Consider the following 26,403-nt stretch of genomic DNA (forward strand, 5'->3'; position numbering starts at 1 on the left):
TACAAGAAACAAGGCAAGTCTAGTGGCAATCAAGAGCAAGGTGGTAAGCATGAGAAAAGTTTGGATTCAAGGGCAGCTTTAGGGGCAGAAGACCTAATGGAAGGGATGGTTCAATGAGCAAGGACGAGGTTCAAGTGCCTTTTTTAGTCGGTGCTACAATTACAATCAGTTTGGCCACCCTTCCTTCAAGTGCCTAGACAAACAACGTACAAGCTCCCATGGTTGTGAAAGAAGACCTCACATTATACATGAAAATGAGTGTGAGAGTGTTAACTCTCATTCACAGCAGTCCAAATGCCAAACTGAGATGGGCGAACCTCTCATAACGAGGACTTAATTAAGGTGCCAACTGCCAAAGAAAACCCCACAAAGAAAGTTCCTGTTTAGGACTAGAAGTCAGTCACATGGCAAGGTATGTAAGATGATCATTGACTCTAGTTGCATTAGAAATGGTAGAGAAGTAAAATTTGAAAAGGATTCCTCACACTAACCCATACAAGGTGTTTTGGCTCAATAAAGGTCAACAAGTTCTTGTGAATGAACAAACTGTGTTGAACTCAATGTATAGGCATATAGGCACAGAATACAATGTGATATAATTCCTACATATGTATGTCACATGCTCCTAGTAAGGCCTTGGCAATATGATCTAAGAGAAAACCATGATGGACACTAAAAGATCCCTGATGGATCTCTTCTACTGATCTGCTATAATTTTATTATTTTTAAATTTTTTTTCCTTATTTATTAAAATTTTCTTGTAGAGCTAGATGAAAGTTGTAGAAGGGTTTGATTGTTTTACTTTTTTGATGATTTTGCAATAAGTAATAATAGAAGTACAATAACATGAACCAATTCTGAAAATGTATTCCAAATACAACCAAAGCCATTTCACTTCAAGCGGATTTTTGATTATAAAGCCTAATTTGTAACCAGATGAAGATTTACAATAATATCCAGATGATTACAACCAAGGATAAACCCAACCTGAAGGCATGAAGGAGAAATATGAGCCCAGAAGGAAGCTACGACCAAGTTCTAGCTCTCAAATGCTACACGTGGGAAAGAATATGGCTGTCAGGTGCTGTCGTATAGCTGCAAAGTGCCCACACATGGATAGAATGCCCAAACCCCAGCTAAAACTCTGACTCAATATTGCGTTCCCCAAAAGAAACAATGCACAATCTCCAAGATGCTTCTGACTGCAACGAATCCAAACCACTGTTTTGGGGGCTACGTCCCAAACAGGCAAAGCAAGTGGGGTTGGCGTCCCAAGTGCTGAAAGCTCAATCAAAGCCCAAATCACAAATCCAAGATGTAATATGTCAATAATGCTTTCAAACTTTGTCTTTACCTCCTTATAACCCACAAAACTTAGCTCGAACCCTAAAAGTGTCCCCATGTGGCATTGGGTTATAAAATAAGATATTTCTCATTTTTAAAGTGGTCAAGTATCTAGAAAATGACCTTTTTCCCAATAGAAAGAAATCCGTTCACCGAAATGCTCTGAGTCAAAAGAGAAATATTTAGAAAAGTTCAAGACCTTTCCAACGAGCTATTACACCAAGGGATATTCACCCAAATGAGGCCAAAAAACCCCTTATTACTCCAAAATGGCTATAACTTAGCCTTATTTAAATTATTAAAATGCTAACTGAGGAGAATATTTAAATATATTAAAAATATTTCCCAAATAGCGAACTGATAGCCAAAACACCTCTACAAGGTGAAACTGAACTCATCACCTCCTGTGTGATGCCGAAGAATCTTAAATAACTGAAAGTCTCATCCCTCAAAATTAGGGATACTCCTAAAATATAGGAACATCTCTGAATCTCCCAAAACTGAAACCATAGAATGATCTCGTAGAGACTCAAGACTATAACCCATCTCCACCTCCTAAAATGTAGGAAACTCCTACAATTAAGGAACTACTCTCAACTGCCCTCCTACTATCTGAAACTCCAGATCTGAACATTGTATACCCTGACTGAGTCTCTAAACACCACTACCAGCCTACGAGACTCCTAATAGGCTAACTCTATCATCTCTGATGTCCACTCTAGAAAGGGGACATGACAATCCTCCCTTCCCGGAGATTGCTTGTCCACAAGCAATGAACAAACTCCTGTTGCGCCACTTTGATATACACTCCTGGGTGTGTGAAATGAAGCAACACCTCAAGGTTCGCCCAATCAAATGCACTACATAGGATAATACCAGGATCCCACACTGGATGAGAGTGTTCCCACAACCAAGGTGGTAACATATTGGAATCCCTGTGAGACAAGGCGTCAAACAAAACAACACCCGGATTCCAACACCATCTGAACTAGCACCCATCCATCAAGTATAAATAGGGATAACTGGAAACCTCTATCATGCCATATCTCTCCACAACCATTGTGATACCACCATGAAAGTAATAATCATCCAAAGCATCATGTCTACTAATACCCACATCATCCTGTAACCATGATCTCGGATGAAGTCTTTGTGATATAGATATGATAGCCCATGTCGGAAACTGCTTGACATAATGCTAGATCGTTTGCTGGTCCTACCAACCAATCCTTCCAAACTGCTAAGTCAAGTGCCTACGGTCAATAACTCTATCCTCTAAAGATTGGAGCGCACTATCGCAACACGGATAGTATAAGTCCTACTTCAATATCCCCATAGCCTTATGAAGAGCATGGAAATCTACCATGGAAAATCTTCCACTATCCTGCTCATCAGTCATAAGAGCACTCCAACTGAGTGTAGATAACATCTATCGAGTGACATCAAAGTGCTCAACCACTATTTCTACCCTCCTGTCATCAACCCTGAGTTGTCTAATCAAGCGATGAGGAGTCTAAAAATGATAGTTCTCAGGCATGTGTACTACCTCTGAATTTGTGCTAGGGTAGAATACTGTGTCGGAGTCATTTACATCATTGTAAGGAGTATCTAGTATGCATTCACTAATGCATGTATCCTCCTTTATAGTACTGCAACTTTGTACCTCTGAGATCACCTCCTCTGTCAATGATGAAACTACTGTCACCACACTATGATCACTCTCATCAACTCCCCATGTGTCTGCACATACAACCAAATCACGATCTTGGGATTTAGTGTCACTATGAGTACACACTACTTTGATTTCTAGGGTATGGTCTAAGAAATCAGACTCATCATGACATGAAGTCTCATCACCCAATGCCTCTGAAATACCTATGTCCGGATTACACTCTTGTGCAAACTCACCAAAATAATCCTGACCCTCTGTATTACTTGTTGTTCCATCCAAATCAATGCTGGCCTCTTCTTCCGTTGGAAGAAATAAAGTTCTAATAGATGATTCCCTTTGTTTCCTTGCATCATCTATCTGATTGTGACATTCTTTGACTCTTTGGAGACATTGATTTGCTTGGGCAGCAAGTATCTTTGCTTGAATAGCTCTATCTAACCAATATTTATTCAACCTTTGACAATGTTTTATATCATCTACCCCAAAGTACACAAGATCAGGCTTATGATGACTTGTACCATTCCCATCATCACATCCCATGCTTGCACCATGTGTACCCTCAAATATAAAATACAAATCATTGTTCTCTTCTTGACCAAAGGACACCACATCTTGAGGTAACGAAGTTGTGTCACTGCTGTTATGAACTTCAGAATTATTATGATGTGTTCTAGTTATATTTTTGACACCTTTAAGTGTATTATCATAGAAAGCCTCATGGCCACCACTTGCATACAGCCCTTCATGACTATTCCCAAGTGAAAGAGTTACCATATTACAAGAAGGAGGGTGTAAGCTATCGCTGCCCCAAATCAGAGTTGTGGGAGCCTCCTCCATGCTTCCATTCCAATCATCAAACAACACCCTATCTTGATTCTTCACATGCTTAGATAGAAGTGGCTCAAAGAAGTCTTCAACTTGGCTTCTATGAGATTCAAAATCAGACTGCCTACATACTAAACTTGTCATCCCATTCTTAAGTTGAATACCATCATCAAGATCATTACCTCCATTTGAAATAAATGTTGCCTCATGATTTGAACTGCTGTTGCAAATTTCAGAATAGGCCTCACACCTTGGTGTCACATTTCCAACATCTCTAATGGTTTGTCCCCTGATTGTAATCTCTTCCAGTTTGTGACCAATGGCTTCTTTATTATCATTTAATATTTATTTCTCCTTTCGCTACAGAAAGGAGCTTGTAGATACCCAATTATCATCTGCTTCAAGTACACCCATATATTCTGTAAAGGAAAGGAGGTTGCATATCTCCTTAGGAAGAGAACAATACTGATGGTAGCTGCTCATAACTGCAACATTGAATGTCTTGGCAAGAGGCATCTTACTTGTGCTTGTTAACGAAGATGAAGCCTTAGAGCACCCATTTTTATTTCTAGCCATGGTATTGGCATGTAACTGAACTAATTTCTTTTCCAACAGGTTGGCTGGTTCTAGGCTCTGATACCGCTGAAAGATCCCTGATGGATCTCTTCTTCTGATCTGCTGTAATTTTATTATTTTTAAATTTGTTTTCCTTGTTTATTAAAATTTTCTTGCAGAGCTAGACGGAAGTTGCAGAAGGGTTTGATTGTTTTATGTTTTTGATGATTTTGCAATAAGTAATAACAGAAGTACAATAACATGAACTAGTTGTGAAAATGTATTTCGAATACAACCAAAGCAATTTCGCTTCAAGCAGATTTTTGAATATAAAGCCTAATTTGTAACCAGATGAAGATTTACAATAATATCTAGATGATTACAACCAAGGATAAACCCAACTTGAAGGCGTAAAGGAGAAATATGAGCCTAGAAGGAAGCTACGGCCAGGTTCCAACTCTCAAATGCTGCACATGGGCAAGAATATGGCTGTCAGGTGCTATCATACAATTGCAAAGTGCCCACACGTGGATAGAATGCCCAAACCCCAGCTAAAACTCTGACTCAATACTACGTTCCCCAGAAGAAACAATGTACAATCTCCAAGATGCTTCTAACTACAATGAATCCAAACCACTATTTTGTGGGCTACGTCCCAAACAGGCAAAGCAAGTGGTGTTGGCGTCCCAAGTGCTGAAAACTCAATCAGAGCCCAAATCACAAATCCAAGATGTAATATGTCAATAATGCCTTTGAACTTTGTCATTACCTCCTTATAACCCACCAAACTTAGCTCGAACACTAAAAGTGTCCCCATGTGGCATTGGGTTATAAAATAATATATTTCTCATTTTTAAAGTGGTCAAGTATCCAAAAAATGACCTTTTTCCCAATAGAAAGAAATCCGTTCACCAAAATACTCTGAGTCAAAAGAGAAATATTTAGAAAAGTTCAAGACCTTTCCAACGAGCTATTACACCAAGGGATATTCACCTAGATGAGGCCAAAAAAACCCTTATTACTCCAAAATGGCTATAACTTAGCCTTATTTAAATTATTAAATACTAACTTAGGAGAATATTTAAATATATTAAAAATATTTCCAAATAGCGAACTAATAGCCAAAACACCTCTACAAGGTGAAACTGAACTCGTCACCTCCTGTGACTGATGTCGGATAATCTGAAACAACTGACAGTCTCATCCCTCAAAATTAGGGATACTCCTAAAAAATAGGAACATCTTCGAATCTCCCTTAACTGAAACCATAGAATGATCTCGTAGAGATTCAAGACTATAACCCATCTCCACCTCCTAAAATGTACGAAACTCCTACAATTAAGGAATTTCTCTCAACTGCCCTCCTACTATCTGAAACTCCAAATCCGAACACTGTAAACCCTGACTGAGTCTCTAAACACCACTTCTAGCCTACAAGACTCCCTGATAGGCTAACTCTATTGTCTCTGATGTCCACTCTAGAAAGGGGACATGACAGACACCTAAACACATACAAAATTGTAAAGATGGAGATTCTTTTGAATTGGCCCCTCTACAAGATGAACCTCTGAATAGACTAATTTGTTCTAATGTTGTAGCGGTGAAAGAAAAGGAGTTTTTGCAGATTCTGAAAGAAGAGAACGGACAAGGATATGCTTTGATAGCTAAGCCAAGTTATCCATCTGTTTTTAACTTTTAGTAGAAAACAAGGAAGAGAGTCTACTTAAGGAAGTCCAAGCTTTGTGGGACAAGTATAGTGATATAGTGGTGGCTGAAATGCCAAGTACCCTGCCTCCTACTAGAGATATCAGTCATCATATTGATCTGATCCCTGGCACAAGCTTACCAAATGAAGAAATGTACAAAATGACACCGAAACAAGATGAGGAGATAAAAAGACAAGTACAAGAATTGTTGGATGATGCTTTGATTAGAGAGAGATTAAGTCCCTGTGCTGTACCCACAGCGTTAGCACCTAAGAGAGATGGAAAATGGAGAGTGTATACTGATTCAAGGTCTATAAACAAAATTACAATAAAATATAAGTTCCCAATGCCAAGAATGGAGGACGTAATGGACTTTTTGGGGAGTGCATGCTACTTCTCAAAGATTGATTTGAAGAGTGGATACCATCAGATATAAATTGGGAAGGTGATGAGTGGAAGACAACATTTAAACAAATGAGGATCTATAATACCCTTTGGGTTATCTAACACTCCTAGCACCTTTATGCGGTTGATGAATGAAGTGTTGAAATATTTCATTCGCAAGTTTTTTGTTGTGTACTTGGATGACATTCTTGTCTTTGGCAGGACAAAAGCAGATCATTTGCAGCACTTAGACATTGTTTACCGTTTAAAAGAGGTAAGTGAAGAAAAATTGGTAATAAATCTTAAAATGTGTGAGTTCATGAAGAGCTTATATACCTTGGGTTTGTAATATCAAAAGGTACCTTAAAAATGGATCCTGCAAAGGTTGATGCTATAATCAATTGGCCTACTCCAAGGTCTGTCCGATCTATAAGGAGCTTCCATAGGCTTGCTAATTTTTATAGGAAGCTGATAAAGAACTTTAGTCACATTTGTTCACCTATGATTGACACCATAAAGGGGGATAAGAAAATAAAATTCAATGGACTGAGGAGGCAGAGAAGAGTTTCAAATATTTGAAAGAGAGGGTATCCAAACAGCTAATCCTTGCCATACCTGATTTCCATAAGGTATTTACCATTGAATGTGATGCAAATGGATTTTCTATAGGGGCAGTGTTGAGTTAGGAAGGAAGACTGATTGCATTTTTCAGAGGCCTTATTTGTTACCCAAGGAATTCATTTTGTTTGCTGATAACCATACATTGAGCTACAGTCAAGACAAGTTGAATTTAAGACATGTCAAGTGGGTGGAATATATGTAGAGTTATACATTCACCATTAACACAAGAAGGGGCAAGCAAATAAAGTTGCACATGCTTTAAGCTGTAGGGTTAGTTTGGTGCATGAATTCATGAAATCAGACTTCAAAGTGTGAGTTTGGTGACCTTAAAGGACATGTATGCTGCACATGAAGATTTCAAACAGGTATATGACACTTGTGTTCAGTTCAAAGACTATTTTCATGAAGAATATTCTGATTTTTTAGTACAAGCTGAATTTTTATTCAAGAGTGCTCAGTTGTGCATTCAAAAATGCTCTATGAGAGCTAATCTCACAAGGGAGAAGCATTATGGATCTCTTGGGGCACACTTTGGTGTCAATAAAACTTTAGAACAGGTTAGAAGATTTTATTTTTGTACCCAAAGATGTAGAAGGATATCAGGAAGTTTGTAGAAAATTGCATGATATGTTAGAAGACCAAGGGAACTACTTCAAATGTAGGCCTTTACCAACCTTTTCCTATACAAAATAAGCCATGGGGGAGCTTAAGTATGGAATTTGTTTCGGTACTACCTAGGACTCAAAGGGGGTATGATAGTGTCTTTGTTGTGGGGGATAGTTTCAGAAAAATGACACATTTCATCCCTTGTAAATGCACTAGTGATGCTTTAAATATTGTAGGGTTATTCTTTAGGGATATTGTAAGGATGCATGGTTTACCACTCACCATAGTTTTAGATAGAGATCCTAAGTTTATTCGCCATTTTTTGAGAGTGCTCTGGAAGAAATTGGGCACTAATTTGACCTTCAGTACTGCCTACCATCCTCGAATAGATGGGTAGACTGAGGTGGTCAATAGGTCATTGGGGAACTTGTCAAGGATTCTCGTAGAGCAGGATGGACAAAAATGTATCTTATCCTACCATAGGCTGAGTATGCATAGATTGACTCCATCGATAGGGGCATTGGAAAGACTATTCCATTTGAGGTGGTGTATGGCTTGAAACCAAGGGGTGTTTTTGAGCTTAGAGATCTAGGTGGAATGGAGAAAATAAGTGCAGAAGCGGAGGAATTTTCTATTGCAATGAAAGACATTCGTGAACAGGTAAAGGAAACTCTCAAGATAAGTGTAGATAAGTACAAAGAGCATGCAAACTTAGGAGACATGTCCAATTTAAGGTGCAGGATCTAGTGCTTGCTAATTTGAGGAAAGAGAGGCTTCCCAAGGGTCAGTGTTAAAACTATAACTCTGATCACATACTGGTCTGAATGTGCAGATCGCACAAACCTTAGCATTGTTAAAATACCTTACGAAATGCCTAGAATATATATTGTTCCTTCTAGAAATAATCGGCGTCCCTTCTAGTAATTAAGTGTGTTAACCTTAAGTAGTTTTAGTTAAGTTTGTTTACATGTTCTTTACCTTGATTGGGCGGCGATCTTGAGGAGGCATTCTAGGCCGACATAGATACGGTCATGTCCCTTCTAGGGACATGCCCCTTTGGTATGGTATTTAAGTAGGGTGTAGTTGAAGGTTTATGGACACACAAAACATAGAAGTCTGCTCCTTAATCAACACTGCCCTAAGACAACTTGCAGAAATTAAAAACAATTCCAGAATTATATTTCTTCATTAAAACAAGACTGAACATTGAAGATTGACTACAACAAGCATAATAAAGGTACAATCTAAGTCTGATTCAAGTTCAAAATTTGCAAAAACTTTGTATGGTATCAGAGCTCTGGTAGTCAAACTTAGGCTTTGTAAATTAAATAATCAGACTTGATATATATCTAGCATCATTCTTCTATCTTCAATGGCATACACAATTAGAGCCGAGGACAGGTTTGATGGGAAAGAACACTTTGATGGTTGGAAATTTAGAATCATGGTGATTCTTGAAGAAAATGATATAAAAGAATTTGTTGATTCAACATCCAAACAACCTACTGTTGAACCTCATAAAACTATCTGGAGTAAAGGAAATAGGAAAGCCATTTAGATCATATTAGATGGAGTGAAAAATGATATAGTACCCATGCTAACGAATCATCAAACAACATTTGATATGATGAATGCATTACTAAATGCATATTAGGTTAACAATGCAACTAGAGTTCTCGCACTAAAAAGGCAACTAAATCACATACAAATAAAGACGGGAGAATCAATAATTTATTACTTCCTAAGGGTTACCAGCCTAAGAGATGAACTTGCAAGTATAGGAACCATAATTAATGACATGAAACTAACACTGATGGCTATAGATGGATTACTAGATTCATGGGAAACATTCACACAATGAGTAAGTGCCAGAGATAATCTTCCCGACTTCAATAGACTTAAGGGAGATTGTCTTTAGGAAGAATCGAGAAAACTTAAGGAGGAAAATTGAAAACAGAAGATGGACTTCATGTTCTTAATATAAATTCCTATAAAGGCAAGAAGAAGCACTTCAAGAAGAAAAGGGGTAATCAAAAGAATGAAAAACCTAAGAAAGATCTATCCAAAATAAAATGCTTCAGATGCAAAAAGTTTGGACACTACAGATCTAATTGCCCTGAGAATTCTAAACAAGTGAATTGTACAAACATTACTAGGGAAGAAGATAACTATGATCTTGAGAATTGTGTATTGTATTCGGCACTATCAAATGAAGTCTCAAGTAAAACATGGGTGATTGATAGTGATCATCTCGACATATTACAGGATACAAAGAAGCACTAGACTCTATATCATAAAAGGTCAATGGCAAAGTCACCATCGGTGATAATTCAGCACATTTCGTCAATGGAATTGGAAATTGCACCTTGAAACTAAAGTCAGGTAGTTATCTTCTTCTCAAAGGATTACTCTGTGTGCCAGGAATAAAAATGAATCTAATCTCGGTTACAACACTTGAAGATGATGGACATAATGTTGCATTCATAGACAGTAAAGTCATAACTTGGGCTAAGAACTCCTCATTTAAAAAAACAAAATTGATTGGTCAAAGAAAATGGTATTTGTATGAATTAAATTCAGAACCTAGTCAACCTATTCAATCCTTAATTCATGAAGTTGTTGATGTAAACAAAATATGGTACAGAAGGTTATGACATCCAAATTTCAAAACCTTATCAACTATGGAGAAGATGGTTACTGGATTACCTAAATTGAATAAAGATTACTCAAGTATATGCAAAGGATGCGCTCTGGGTAAGAACATCAAAAGTCCATTTCATGATAGCACTAGAAAAACTAATAATGTTTTGGAATTAATCCACTCAAATTTATGTGGATCTATGTTTGTTCCTTCTCTTGGAGGATTTTGGTACTATATACTTTTTATAGATGACTTCTCTAGGAAAACTTGGATTTACTTCTTAAAATGCAAAGAATCAGAAGAAATCCTAAAGAGATTTAAAGAATTTAAAACCTTAACTGAAAACATATCAGGACAGAAAATTAAAACTCTTAGGACTGATAATGGAGGGGAATACACCTCAGATTTGTTTAAAAGGTTTTGCAAAGAAACGGGAATTAAGAGGGAGTATACCGTTCCTTATAACCCGCAAAAAAATCGGGTAGCAGAAAGGAAGAATAGAACAATTATAGAAGCTGCAAGAGCTATAATATTTGATCAAAATCTAGAATATTATCTTTGGGTAGAAGCCTATTGTACTGCTGTCTATATTCAAAATAGAAGTCCTCACTCCTACCTTAGAGATAAAACTCCTGAAGGAGTCTTTACTCAAGTTAAACCCAATATAAGTCATTTAGAATTTTTGAGTGCCCAATATATATACATGTTCCAAAAGAAAAGAGAACTAAGTTAGAACCCTCTAGGAGGAAAGGTATTTTTGTAGGGTATAGTGAAACATCTAAAGCATATAGGATTTTCATACCTGGTTAGAAAAATATTGAACATAGTAGGGATGTAATTTTTGAAGAAGATTTAGCATTCAAAAGAGCCCTAAGTTCTGAAGAACCCTCTTCGTTACCTAGTTTTGAAAGAAATATAGAATCTGAGTCTTAGAGGGAGAACATTGAAGAAATTGAAGTTGAAATTCAAAATCTTAATTTTGAAGAAACTCAAAATTCTAAGAAAAGACCACTTTGGGCCATTAAGACAGTAGAGGAAGCACAAGACTTCGCTGCACCATCCAGAACAATCAGAGAAAGCAAAAGACTCAAAAGATTTTCTAGTTATACAATAGACATGAATGATTTGTCTAAATCAGAACCAACCAATGTTTCAGATGCTATTAAACATACAGCTTGGAAGGGTGCTATGACAAAAGAATACCAATCCATTATGAAGAATGATGTTTGGGAAATTGTTCCTAGACCTGAAGGAAAATCTGTTGTCTCTTCGAAGTGGATATTTAAAATAAAGCATGCTGTTGATGGTAGCATTGAAAAATATAAAACCAGATTTGTAGCCAATGGATTCTCTTAGAAAGAAGGGATTGGTTATGAAGAAACCTTTGCTCCTATTGCCAAATACACCTCTGTAAGAGCAGTCCTAGCTATTACAGCATCGAAGGGATGGAAAGTACATCAGATGGTTGTAAAAACAACATTCCTAAATGGAAAGATTACAAAAGAGGTATATTTGGAGCAACCGAAAGGATTTGAAACTCATGATCCTAAAGTTTTTGTTTGCGGGCTCAAGAAAGCTCTCAATGGGCTTAAACAGGCTCCAAGGGCTTGGTATGAAAGAATTGATAAGTATATCACTGGCTTACAATTCTCCAAAAATGAAAGTCGATCCTAATCTATATTATAAAAAGGATTAAAATGATATGGTAATTTTGATATTGTATGTTGATGATTTACTAATAACAAGTGATGATCATCTCATAGATCAATGCAAGAAAGATCTAGTTAGAGAATTCGAGATGAAATATTTGGGACTCCTTGATTGCTTCCTAGGACTGGAAGTACGGCAAAATTCTGACAGCATTATACTTAATCAAGGGAAGTATACGTTAGATATCTTGAAGAGATTTCAAATGTGGAACTGCAAGTCTATGTCTTCTCCAATGGAGATTGATCTACATAAACTTAAAGAAGCAGCAATAGAATCACCTTCCATAGATTCTATGCTCTACAGACAGATGATTAGGTCCCTTATGTACTTGGTAAATACAAGACCTGATATTTGCTATGTTGTCAATGCTATAAGTCAGTTTATAAGTGAGCCAAAGAAGATTCACCTAGTTGCAATCAAACACATTATGAGATACTTACAAGGCACTCTTACCCTTGAGCTCAAATATGAGAAAGTTAACTTGGATTTACATGGATTCACAGACTTAGATTGGGGTGGAAGTGTTAAGGATAGAAAAAGTACTTCGAGATGATGTTTCAGTTTAGGATCAACAATGATATCTTGGATATGTAGAAAAACATTCTTTAGTAGCACAAAGTTTCATAAAAGCCGAATACATTGTGGTAGCAATGGCCTTTCGGAAGCAGTTTGGCTTAAAAAGTTACTTGTGGGATTATTTGGTCAAGCCATGAATATTATGATTATTCATTGTGATAATCAAAGTTCCATCAAGCTTTCGGTGAATCTAGTTTTCCATGACAGGTCCAAACATATCGAAATTCCTTACCATTATGTAAGGGATATGGTAGACAGGAATACTATAAAATTAGAATACATTTGCACTACAGATTAGACAACAGCTATTCTCACCAAACCTCTCTCTCAAGTGAAGATAGATCACTTCAGGAAAAGACTTGGTATGGTTGATTTGTAATTCTTTTGTATCCTTTAAACTATTAATAAAATAATTTTATTGTCAGGCTATTGACTGTTGTAGGCTCCACCATTTGTATTCATTATTTTAGAGGTGACAATCTCTGAGATAATGAACACTTGTATGAACGACATTATGAGAGATGACGATCTCTTAAATAATGTGCTAAACAATAGAGTTCTACTGTAAGATGTATATGAGTTCAAAATCACATTGTGATGTAGACATTGCTATGTCTAGAAGTCACAATTTGGACAAAGGAAGAACTTTATTATTTTTCGGAGTTTATCCTGTGTTCTGGTAGATCTTAATTCGGGATTATGTTGTGATATAGGAATACCAGTACCTATAAGTCACAACTTAATTAAATGAAGAATTTAATTATTCTCTAGATTTATCCTGTATATTGTATTATTTGCAATACTGTTATCACTAGTATAGTTATATGTCATATCACAAGTTTAGTAGTGTGACTTTGTATCATGTGTTCAATAATACCACATGCTCAGAAAAAGATGCAGATAGATATAGAGTATCATTCTATGCTTATTCATCGTAATTGATGATGCTAGATATGTTATCTCTCAGTATGAGTATCAAGTTAAGAGGGAGTGTTAAAGCTATAACTCTGATCACATAATGGTCTGAATGTGCAAATTACACGGGCCTTAGCATTGTTAAGATACCTTATGAAATGCCTAGAATATATATTGTTCCTTGTAGACCCCTTCTGGTAATTAAGTGTGTTAACCTTAACTAGTTTTAGTTAAGTTTGTTTACATGTTCGTTGCCTTGATTGGGTGGCGATCTTGAGGAGGCATTCTAGCCGACTTGGATAGGGTCATGTCCCTTCCAGGGACATGCCCCTTTGGTATGGTATTTAGGCAGGGTGTGGTTGAAGGTTTAAGGACAAAACAACACATAGAAGTCTGCTCCTTAATCAACACTGCCCTAAGACAACTTGCAGAAATTAAAAGCAATTCCAGAATTATATTTCTTCGTTAAAGAAAGACTGAACATTGAAGATTATCTGCAGCAAGCATAATAAAGATACAATCTAAGTCTGATTCAAGTTCAGAATTTGCAGAAACTTTACAGTCAGTACACTAAGCTCTTGATGAAGAAGATAGGGCCATGCAAGGTGGTGTTGGTTCCCAAAACCACAAATTGGGATCCTACTAATCTTGCCAATTTGATGCAGGGATATCAAATTGGTTATGGCCAACTTGACAGAATTGGTTGATTAGATGCAAGTCCTCTACGCTTCTAACTCTACAAGGCCAAGGCGGGTACACCTAATCCTAAACAAAACACTTAGGTCTAAGATGTTTATAACATATCAATTTGAATATGAATGCAACAAAGTTTCCTAGATGGTAAGAAGTATACAAATCTTTCAATTTGAACAATAATGTGGGTTCGTAACTTCAATGGTGACTTCAAAAAGTAAAAGCTTCAAACTTGTGGATTCTGAATTGAAGACAAAATAAATAATTATATGAATGTTTTAAAATAAAAATAATTGTGAATTATTGCAATAGATGAATATATTAATTCTTCAAAGGAAAGATATGAAATAATTGCCAGTGTATGGATTATGAATCACGAGTAATATAAAGACCATTGCCAAAATTTAATGGGAAAATAGAGTCATTGTTATAAGTTTATAACACACAACTTAAAGTTCTATGCAATTAAACTATAAACAATTTAGCAATCAAGACACAACGGATAAAATACATATATACACAGTTTTAAACTTGTCTAGAATGCACTTTAACTCCTAAGGTATGGAGACAAGCTAGGCACAGATACAAAAACAATTAGATATTTCACTATATCTATGATAATCGAGTTCAAAATGCTATAAATGATCTTGTCCACTTATCTGACGTTTAAATTATTTATAGAATTTTAAAAAATATTTATAAAGGACAAAACTTAATAATATTTCTGACTCTAATGCTTTATGCAGATAAATAAAATAAATATTCTTATTGGTGACACCATAAAAGAAAATGCAACAAAGACACGGATGATTGATTCATTGCAATTTGATTCCAAGATCGGATATAAAAATTTACTCAATGATCCAATATCCATGGGCTTAGTTCAAAAATCCTTTCTTTGCCAACCAAAAAATAATATATCATCAAGTGCGTATATAGTATGCAATTTTTTTAGGAAGTTTATATGAATTGTCCTTTTATCGTTAGGCTTGTCCCTATATTTATACATTTGTGAGGGAATGTTGGATGCCTTTCTAAGCATCACACCCCTTCATAAACAATAACTGACTGCTAAAAACATTAAACTTTGATATAATCATGATTTAATGTGGCCAGGGTTCTATTATTCTGATGTTCTCTCTTTTCCAAAGTTATATGTGAATCATGTGATATTTTAAAAAAAAATAATCATATGCTTCAGGAATGCTTCCAAATTATCACTCCATCATGAGTATTTGTTCATGGTACTGCAGATAGTATTCATGCTTCAGTACCTGCAAACAAAGACAAAAGAAGAGTTAGATGTTGATGAACGAAGCTAAAGGATTTGAACTCCTTCAGGTGTCTTCTGAATTTAATTTGGACAGAACAGGGACTTAGCCACGACAATCATCTTCAGACATTAATCATGATACTTCCTTCAAAATAGGATGTGCTCCACAATACTCAAATAGATACTCAAAACCAGATAATGATCCACTATCTTCAGACTCAAACAGAATTCCAACCAACGATAGATCGATGTCTTCACAATTTAATATAACATGGCAAAAACCATGATGAATATGTTAATCTTGGACTGTGCAGATGTTCTTGTGCAGACACATAATTTGATACCCAGCATACATTTTCCTCTGAGTGTCATTTTTATGCCAAAGCTTATTGAGCGTTTTAACAAGAAATAATCCCCGGTGGTTACTTCATTCAAATGTCGACTTGCCCACATAATGTGCTGTGTGTAATATAGGGTCCTATTGATATAAAGCTATCTTCTATTTCCCAAAACAGATGTCATTCTTCATTGTAACTGCTGCCTATCAGACTTCACCTTTCACAAAACATCTAGTCCATATGTAGTTTGTCACTGAGCATGATCTTAGCAATACATTCGATTCATATATTTTTGGCATCCTTAACATCAATAGGTGTATACCATCAGTCTAGGAAGAGCATATCAAAAATGTTTTTTTTAAATTATTATTACCACTGAAGATTCAGTGCTGAAAGGGAGTGACACTTTCATACTCTCAACAGCACTGCATATCCTTTTGTTGCTTGTTCTATTCACAAATTTTGTTGTCTTTGCCATCATTACCTTTAATGTTTCACAGCATAAATTCGAATATGGGTAGTGGGTACAATCTGGTGAGGATTATTGTAATTCTGACCTGGTGACCTGGCTTCTGTAGTTTGAACCTTCTCCAAGTAGACTTTTTCTCTACATATTCATTATAAAGCATGCAATGACTTGTGGCATCTTCTGCATCCAAAGGCTCATGATGTTTTAACCATTGTTTCTGCCAGTTGGAATAATTTGGATATCAATAAAAAACTCTGTATCCCACCTCTTAAATTCTTGGTGTTTATTGAAGCATGCTTCAGTAATCATATTAAATTATTTGTGCATTCACAACATCTGCGCTTGAACATATAGTCATTGATTCCAAATAAATTCCAAAAGAACCTTTTTCCTCATCTTTAAAATCCCATGTTGGCATTTTCTCTTATTTGGTGTTTTGACTTGGCTCCAATAGGATTTCTCTCAGCATCGATTATTTTCCTTGGTCACACTTGTTAATATTGTGTCCTGTTGAGATGGAAACTCAACAGTGTGCAATGGTTTTAAATCACAGATTTCTTCTATGCATTCGATGCACATCATTTGGATAGTTTATCATTGCAAAAACAGTATTGGCCATATAATAATTGGGTCCTATATATTCCATCCATATTATAATCATGTGTATACTAACACCATCTGCTGAATTTGGAACAAGATTTACCAGGTAAATCTGATAAAAGAACAGACTCCATATTTTACCATGCTTGCAAAACTCATGACTCCAGAATATTCCTTCTGTATCACTGAAAAAGATCCTATTGAAATAGTGCTACCAATTCATTCTTGATGGATATGTATATTGTTCTATGATTAAGCCCAGGTATGCTAAGTAGACAATAACTGTAAGGATATATGAAATCAGTAACATTTTGTCATTAAACCATCTCTGTCGTCAAGTGAGCCCTGCATCTGAACTTAAATCTTCGAATCCCTTCTTTCTCCAGATTTCATATTTGCTCACTCTTTAAGATAAAAAATGGAGACTTGAATTTTGGGCTCCATTAGGTGGTCCATATGTTTCAGGAGAATGCTTAGAGATTGAACTCCCACTAGGCGTTACTATCTCGCCTATTTTCAATGTCACTGACCTTTATCATTTCAAAGGATTTTTGGATGCATGTGCAAGTACTGTTAAAGATGTAGAGTGGGTGGGGGATCTTCCTCCTTCTGAACCTCTCAAGTTAGAACCCATCTTGGACAGCAAAGAGGTGAAAAGAACAAGGCTAGAATTTACAACCAATACCTTGTCAAATGGCAAGGCCTACCTCCAGAGGATGCAACTTGGTTGTCTGAAAAAGACATTACAAAGCATTGATCATTAGTGTAGCAACTGATCTTAGGTGGGACTTGAGATTTTCTCCACCCCGGGTGTATTGTGCAGGAACACCTAAAACTTGCAAAATGATGTAAATACGGTTTAATGCGTTTTTGTTTGGGTCAGGGTTGTTTTTGATGTAATAAGTTCCCTAAGGACCATTGGTGATGTTTTAAAGTCATTTTTGGTAGTGGTTTGGAAAAATTGTCAATAGGTAGAAAAATTGTAAAAAATGTTGCATAGCAACTTTGCAACATTTCTTGCATTTTGGAAGACCAATAGTCACCTTTTGAAGTTCCACTTGGAAACCGTTGGGCTTGGCGTAAAAATTGTTCAAAGTTACTCTAGAGCATGGACGCAATGGTGGTTGAAGAAATGGATGAAGTTGATGCAATAAAACTCTTTTCCTACAATTTACATTGACTTTTAGTGTTTCCACATTCTGTACAGATTGACATAGTAACACATGTGCATGAAAGTTATATGAATGTTTAGAACAATGAATTAGCTTCTATGATTCTATCTGCAACTGGTTTGAGGTCCTGGCATTATGTCTGGAGAGAGATATTGAAACTTTTTTGCAAACAGCTCTGTGACCTAGGGTTTTGTCAAAGAAAAATGTGTCTCAGGATGTTTTAAGTATGATTTTATTGTTTTTGGTAGTTGTAGGGTAGGAAATTAGGGTTTTGAGTGTTTTCAAGTGAGCCCTAGCTTGACATCTCAATTTGGCAACCTACAGTTTGAAGAACTTTTGATAGTCAGTTACTGAAATCATGGAATTTGTGAATGAAACCTTGGAATCAGACTATTCTTGACCCAAGCTGATTACATGTATCGGCTTTGTGAGTTTTCCAAACATTAGAGGGTACTTCCTTTGTTAAAGTGACCTAATAAGGTCTAATCCAGAGTAACCTCAATCACTGCGATTCAAGCGATTTGGCGATCCGACTAAGGCCAAGCGATTCATGGTGAGTCGGTGAATCAGCTCACCAATTTTTGCCCCAGAAATTGCCAAAATCATGATTCATGATGATTCACCAAAAATTGCCTGAAACCGGCTTGAAAAATCGGTTGCGGCAAGCATGAATTTGTAACTTAAAAACATAAAAATTAAAACACTTTTTTAATGTTTTATTGCATCTTTCCTCTTTCTTATAATCCTAAAGGGCCTTCTAATTGTTTAGTATGAGAAGAAGAGAGGAAAAGTGAGAGAGAAGAAGAGAAAAGAGAAACCATAGGGTTTCAAACATCAAGAAAGAAGAGCATCAAGGAGATCTTGAATAATCTTGTATTTGTTCATTACAACCTTTGCCTTAGGACCAGACAGATTTTGGCCATTGACTCCTCTCCGATCATTCTAGAGGAGATTGGTCCAGAGTCAGAGTGGCTCAGTAAGGCTACAGATGCAACAGTCTTCACTGAGGAAGACGATGAGTGGTTGACCAGGTAGATATAGAGGCAAAGGCTGTGGCCATGGCAGAGGAGGAGGCTAGAGCATGTTCAAGCATCGGTAGATGCAAAAGTGCACACACAGAGCACGCCACAAATACAGGCCCTAGTGATGTTTGTGCAACCATCTCACATGTGGAGGCTATGGCTCAACGGTCCTCTAGGACCTACCTTAGACACCTTTGTAGAAGGCATTTAGAGGCTGAGTCTGACCTTGAGGCTGCAGCTGCTTTTGAGGATGATGATGAGCCTGAGGCTTGAGCTAGAGCCTTGTTTTTTCATTTTGTTTACACTTTGACCTTACAGATAGACATGTGTTTCATGATTCTTCATCATGGATCTTCATCTTACATACATTACGATTTGATGTCATTTTGATTTGGTTTTATGATTATCATTATGGATCTTCATCGTACACACATTTATAACTCTATAATCTATATATATATATATATATGTCATGACTCATTATGATCCTATGATTTTTATTTACTCAAGCTGCAATTTACATTTCACGTATGTGATGGATTTATCAATTAGGTTTTTTGTTTATGTATGTTAACTTTCTATTTGATGATGTTATAGCGTTTTTTAGTTATATTCAGTAAAGGGTGTATGAAACAAGTTTTAAATCGTTAAAATCTTTAAATTTCAAGGGTTTTTTCACTTTGCCGATTCATAAGTGATTCACGATTCGAGTAAGCCTTGCCGATTCCGATTTTTGGTTCTTTGGTCTAATCGCATAGGTTATGGGCCTATTTTGGGTCTGTCAGTTCAATACAACACTAGGCAAGGTTAACATATCTTGTGGAGGGTGGTGATGGGTATCTAAAAATATATACATCAAGTTGTCATCAGGGAGATGTTTGGAAAAATACCTAGTTTAGTAGAAAAATAGGGCTACAAGTTTGTTATCAGTTTTGTTAAGGAAGTGCTAATAACTAAGCGCACAGACATGTGCTTCATGTTTCTTTGAGACTCTTAGAATGTTATATGGTCCTAAGAGGGAAGTCATGACCTTGAAACATGTTTCAATAAGCATCTACACTTTGTATGGAAAATAACTTAATTGTTGAGGAACCATAATATATGGATAGTGAGTTGTTGAATTGTGTGCAAACATGTTAATTGTGTGTTCTGTGTGATTAAGAGCTTATTTGCATCAGCTTAGGTTAGAGACTGTCTCTTTCCTTAAGGATATGTAGGAAGTAACTCCCTCAACTAATTCAGTATGGCCCCCATCTGCACATCTTGTTCTACAATCGTACTTCTTGGTCAGCACTGTTGGATTTTCGAGATTGCTGCAAATGTACTAAGCACTGTTTATGTGATATGTGTTTCCCAATTGCGGCCTCCCCTTATAAGAGTGAGAGAATAGACATGTCCCTTCATGGGACATGTCTGTTCATTATCATAATTAAACTCACACACACACACACACACATATACATATCTTGATGTCATTTATCCAAGTAAAGCTACAAATCATCAACACTCCCTCTTAGTTAGGGAGGATAAACACATGACCATTTATTACCTCAATGTAATATAAGAATATTTTTAATCAGAAGATATTCAACATTTTGATATCACATTTGATATCATGAGTATTGGTCTACCAGAATATCGACATTTAATATTCACCAAGTACTCAAAAAAATTTGATATCACATCTGATATCATGAGTATTGGTCTCCCAGAATACATGATATTCACCAATTACTCAAAAAATGTTTGATATCACATCTGTTATCATGAGTATTGGTCTCCTAGAATATCAATGATATTCACCAAATACTCTTTGAGTAATGGCCTTCCAGAATGTTGAAATGCAAGATATTCACCAAATATTGTGAGTAATGGCCTTCCAGAACATCAAGTCGTATGATAATCACCAAGTACTCTGTGTAATGGCCCTCCAGAACATCAATTTGCATAACATTCACCATGTACCCAAAAAACAGCAACAAAAATGTTTATAAGGTATGTGCACACACATTCTCATAATGCTTATCATATAAACACCCACCATGCAAAGTATAATCTATCATGATCTACATAGACATCGTAAGATATCCATCACAATAGAAAATTAAGTTATTGTAAGATCGTCACCTTTCACTAACTTCTACAAATACAAGTGATGATCATTTGGAAGTCTTCACTTCCTGATGATGTATACAGGGGGTAGGCCCATTAAATCATGCAGTCACATGCATAATACCAAAATTTTACATGAAGTCAAAACTCCATCTGATTCTGATATGATCAATATCTTCAAAGATCAGTTCATGGATGTCCTCTATCCACTCAGACGGATGTGTTTGACTCCCTCTGAACATCAATCTTTTGAGCCCCTTTACCTTTGAATAAGTGTCAAACTCCCTCTGCATCTGATATCAATCCTCCTTTTCTTGCAGTAACATTCTCGGAGGAAAAGATCAAGGCAAATGGCTCTTACGTATAATAAATAAGAGAGAAGCTACAATGATTAGACAATTATGATGCTCAAAGAAAATAAATACTTCTCAACATCCTTGATTGTTCTTGTCATTGTTGATGTGATATTTCACCCTTCTTATAAGATATTATATTGATCTCATAAAATATCAATCATTTCTTAAATAAATATTATTGATATAAATAATCTGATTTTAAGAAATTCACAATGTTTTACACATTACACTACATTCATCATATATATTATATAATTCGTTACCAACTGTATTTTCTAATTATAATATCCATATCATATAAATAAATATTAGCACAAACATACCTTAATACCCACCTTTAATGGGTTGGTGCTTGATGCAACTAATGCCTTCACTTTATATTGTCAATGTTCTAATGTGGGCCACTTTCATGGAATATCATGCTCAATTCTTAACTATGCCTTAGTATAGGCTAAGTGCACACATCTCAATATAGTGCCTTGTAACCTTTGTCCTCCTTATATCCTCAACGACCTTTTTATTATGCCACAGTTTCCCATTGACAGTTGTAGGCTCTTCCACACGTTACTTGAAATGATACCCTCTAAATGCTTAGTTGTCAGCAATCGTCCATAATTCCTAAGTCTTCTCATTTATTTGACACAAATCATGCATAATTTAATTATCAAGCTCATCAATATTGTACTCCCTTGTCGATGATTGCCATTTTATTTTAGCAGAATGTCCCTCCAGAAGAACGACCATCCTTGATGGCTTCTCCATGTTCCTTGTTTTAAGCAGTGTCTCCACCCTATATTTGGTGTTATGTGGATGCCACGTAATTGGTGTGACTTGAAATATGGCTCACAGATCCTTCTCATTTTATACAGTTGATCGATTCTTTTTCCTACTTAATATTTCAGATCCCATCAATTATATGATCACTGTTACTAAATCAGTTGCATACAAAAAAAATGAGCACTCATGATTACACAAGGAGTCTTCAAGATCTTTAGTTAGTTATCTTGGTTCATAGAACCGGTGCCTTCCACTTGTAGCATCACAGAGTCATGTTGAGCACTCTGCTACCATTTCAATCAAAGGGAGAGTCGGCTACCTATATCTAAATGTATGTGTTATCCACCAAGATATAACGTCGCAAGACCATAAGAAAATTTAAACATGGGAACCTTTCCTCAGATGTCACAAAGCAGGAGATGAAAAATAACAACAAGAAAGCCTCAATGCATAATGAATACAGGGACTTCGTCAACAAAGACAATGTGCCTGAAAAATTAGCAGGCCCAGACAATAAACATAGAAGGCACGTGTTCAAAGAATAGAACCGGTGCCTTCCACTTGTAGCATCACAGAGTCATGTTGAGCACTCTGCTACCATTTCAATCAAAGGGAGAGTCGGCTACCTATATCTAAATGTATGTGTTATCCACCAAGATATAACATCGCAAGACCATAAGAAAATTTAAACATGGGAACCTTTCCTCAGATGTCACAAAGCAGGAGATGAAAAATAACAACAAGAAAGCCTCAATGCATAATGAATACAGGGACTTCGTCAACAAAGACAATGTGCCTGAAAAATTAGCAGGCCCAGACAATAAACATAGAAGGCACGTGTTCAAAGAATAGAACCGGTGCCTTCCACTTGTAGCATCACAGAGTCATGTTGAGCACTCTGCTACCATTTCAATCAAAGGGAGAGTCCGCTACCTATATCTAAATGTATGTGTTATCCACCAAGATATAACGTCTCAAGGCCATAAGAAAATTTAAACATGGGAACCTTTCCTCAGATGTCACAAAGCAGGAGATGAACAATAACAACAAGAAAGCCTCAATGCATAATGAATACAGGGACTTCGTCAACAAAGACAATGTGCCTGAAAAATTAGCAGGCCTAGACAATAAACATAGAAGGCACGTGTTCAAAGAATAAGAAGCATCTAGTTATAAACCAAACATATGGACCATAAGTCTCTACATGCCAACTTCCTAGGTCACAGATGACTGATGTATTTGCATCATATAAAGCAAGGAATCCATAATCATCATCTCTGACTTAGTTCCTGAAACTATCTAAATCGGTTTTTTACTAAACAAATTCTACAGGCCAGTGGAAGAACCAGCTCTGATACTATGTTGGATTTCCAGGATTGCTGCAAATGTACTAAGGACTGCCTATGTGGTATGTGTTTTCTAACTGCAGCCTCCCCTTATATTTATAAGAGTGTGAGAGAATAGGCATGTCCCTTCATGGGACATGTCTGTTCATTGTCATAATTAAACTCATATATGAATGTAGGCATCAGCATTCTGCTTCAGAGGAAAGGAGAATCAGGATCCAAGAAACCAATCCGCTTGTTGATGTTTTGCAGCTTTACTTGGATAAGTTACATCAAGATATGTGTATCTTGATGTAACTTATCCAAGTAAAGCTGCAAAACATCAACAAGCGGATTGGTTTCTTGGATCCTGATTCTCCTTTCTTCAGATACATATCTTGATGCAACTTATCCAAGTAAAGCTGCAAAACATCAACAAGCGGATTGGTTTCTTGGATCCTGATTCTCCTTTCCTCTGAAGCAGAACGCTGATGCCTACATTCATTTAGTTGCAGTTCATCTTTCGCAGTCATTGGACTACTTTCTACATTTGATGTTTCCCACACTTCCACTCATCTGGGAAGGAGATCCCGTTCAGGTCTTTAATTATTGGAAACTGATTTGTTAGATTAGTTTCAATTCATTGAAATCTTCTTCAATTGTGCCTCTCTGATTTGACATTGAACTGGATCTCTGATTTGTCAATGCCACCTCCTTTGACACTTAAGGAACTTCTGCTGGGTTGACCTCGTCACAGCTTCATGGAACCAAAAACCTCCGTAAACTTTAATCTGTTTTCGGCAATCCTTCAGTACATGTGATCTCCACACATGCACTAATGGGATCATGACTTCTTTTGTGGTTGTAATTGATATCAACAAATTATTAACATGAGAATGATTATTGAATAATTAAAGGGCATGATCAACATAAATATGAAATCCTTAGCACAACCTTTAACATATCAGTGACCAGTTCTTCATAATTCACACACTTTTATTTGGTAAAGCTTAGTCATGTCAAGATCACATATCTTAAACATATTAATCAATTCACAGGTTTTGTCTAAACAAAACTTGGAAATTGCCCATAAAGGATCTAGACATGCTAGAATAGGGGTGCCGATTGAGCGGCATATCACAGAATCGTCCAATCTTGTGTTTTCTTCACCTGTGTTTTAATGTTTGTTGAGATGAAGTATGTGTCATCTTTCTTTGTCGATCTATTATTCTGAGAAGAAAGTATTCGAGATCCACTTTTTTAATATACTGTAAAATCAGATTCTATGCTGTTTTAGGGAGTTGTACTTGCTCAGATAGAACAAAGTTTTATGGATGTGAAAATCTGCTATCGATGTCTGCAATGGATTTTTTCGGTGGTAGAGATAAAATATAAGCCTCCCGGAATGAACTCTGTATCTTTGTACCCAGGAGTTGCAGAGAATGCTCGAAGTGACATGTTTTTATCATAAATTTTCTAAGCTTGCACCAAATGATACCCATTAATCTCAGCTATGTTTTCTTGAAGTTTCTTAATTATGGCCAATGACATTATTTCTGTGGTTGTTGTACATGTATTTGTAGCTCTGAGGACTTGTGTGGAGATGATACAGTTTTTTGCAGAGTTATTAGAATTGAGTTGTCTGTATAATATTTTTTCTTGTAATCCCATCTTGCAGTTGAATTCATTAAGGACAGAGCGAGAAGAAAAAGCTTTACTGCCCATAATAGAATATTCTGGGAATTCTGATTCAGTAGGCTTAGATGAGAAGATCAAGAAAACAGAAGAGCACGTTGGACTTAAAGTTACTGAGAAAGATCTCATAAGAGAGCTAAGATTTGTGAAGAAGCAAAACATAGTCACTCATATGGCCCTTGGCATTATGCTTGTGTCAAGTACAATGTGGCGTTCATCACAACTATTAGTAGCTTTAAGGATAAGGAACAAGATCAATAATCCTTTTAGAACAATAGCTGGTATGGTAAGTGGCAAGGGTTCTCATTTGTTTGCATGGAGATTCCATCACTCCCCCGAATGAATCAGTCAACAACATTTTAATAGAAGACAATTTCTCTAGATCTAATGTGCAATTGGACAGGATGAAGAAAGTAAATCTGTTCAATCATAATTTGCTGGAATACATGTCAAGGAATCCATGACTCAAATACCTATGTACCATTCACAATCAAGATCTTTGTAAATATAGCTTCAGAAATCTTATGTTGGTGTTTCATATTTGTCTACAAATGTAATGCTCTTTGTATTCATAGAAAAGAATAAAATTGCAGCATTTCTACAATGCACAGTAGGCTGCAGCTGAAGATCCTCTAGCGAGAAAAAATAAAATTTGGAAGCTAGAGAAGCATTGTAATCGCCAAATGTTATTTGTGATTAATTTCCTTCTCTTATAAAAGCATTCATATTTTCATGGTTGGAGCAACAAGAATTCTACTATGGTTGTTCTCCTGGTTGCCAATAGTATTGTTCTTTTGGAATTTGACACTACAATATAGATGGGAATTTTGACTTTTTTATAGTGAACATTGACAAGCTTATCCTTTATAATCTGACGTTTAATAGAATCAAACATCTTTGACTTCCACAGTTGAAATCTAAAAAGACTCCTATGAAAACCATGCAAGTTTTGAATGGATTCAGAAATAAATAAGATTACAACAGAAATGAACAGGCCATAGCCATACAATCTTCAC

At 36.3% G+C, this 26,403-nt stretch overlaps 1 protein-coding gene across 1 annotated transcript in view; it reads left to right on the top strand.

The window, feature by feature from the left end:
- LOC149538281 (uncharacterized) overlaps positions 1 to 26,120 on the top strand; it is a 40,092-nt gene extending 13,972 nt beyond the window's left edge. The window contains exon 2 of the mRNA XM_089799646.1: positions 25,371 to 26,120. Within this exon, the coding sequence (XP_089655772.1) occupies positions 25,371 to 25,730 (360 nt within the window). The 3' untranslated portion in view covers positions 25,731 to 26,120. The remainder of the gene's footprint in view (positions 1 to 25,370) is intronic.
- Positions 26,121 to 26,403: the final 283 nt, after the last annotated feature.

The sequence above is a fragment of the Cupressus sempervirens genome, chromosome 9 (assembly GCF_028749045.1).
Source record: "Cupressus sempervirens isolate cs-2001-9-10 chromosome 9, ASM2874904v1, whole genome shotgun sequence".
In the NCBI taxonomy this organism is placed as follows: Eukaryota; Viridiplantae; Streptophyta; class Pinopsida; order Cupressales; family Cupressaceae; genus Cupressus; species Cupressus sempervirens.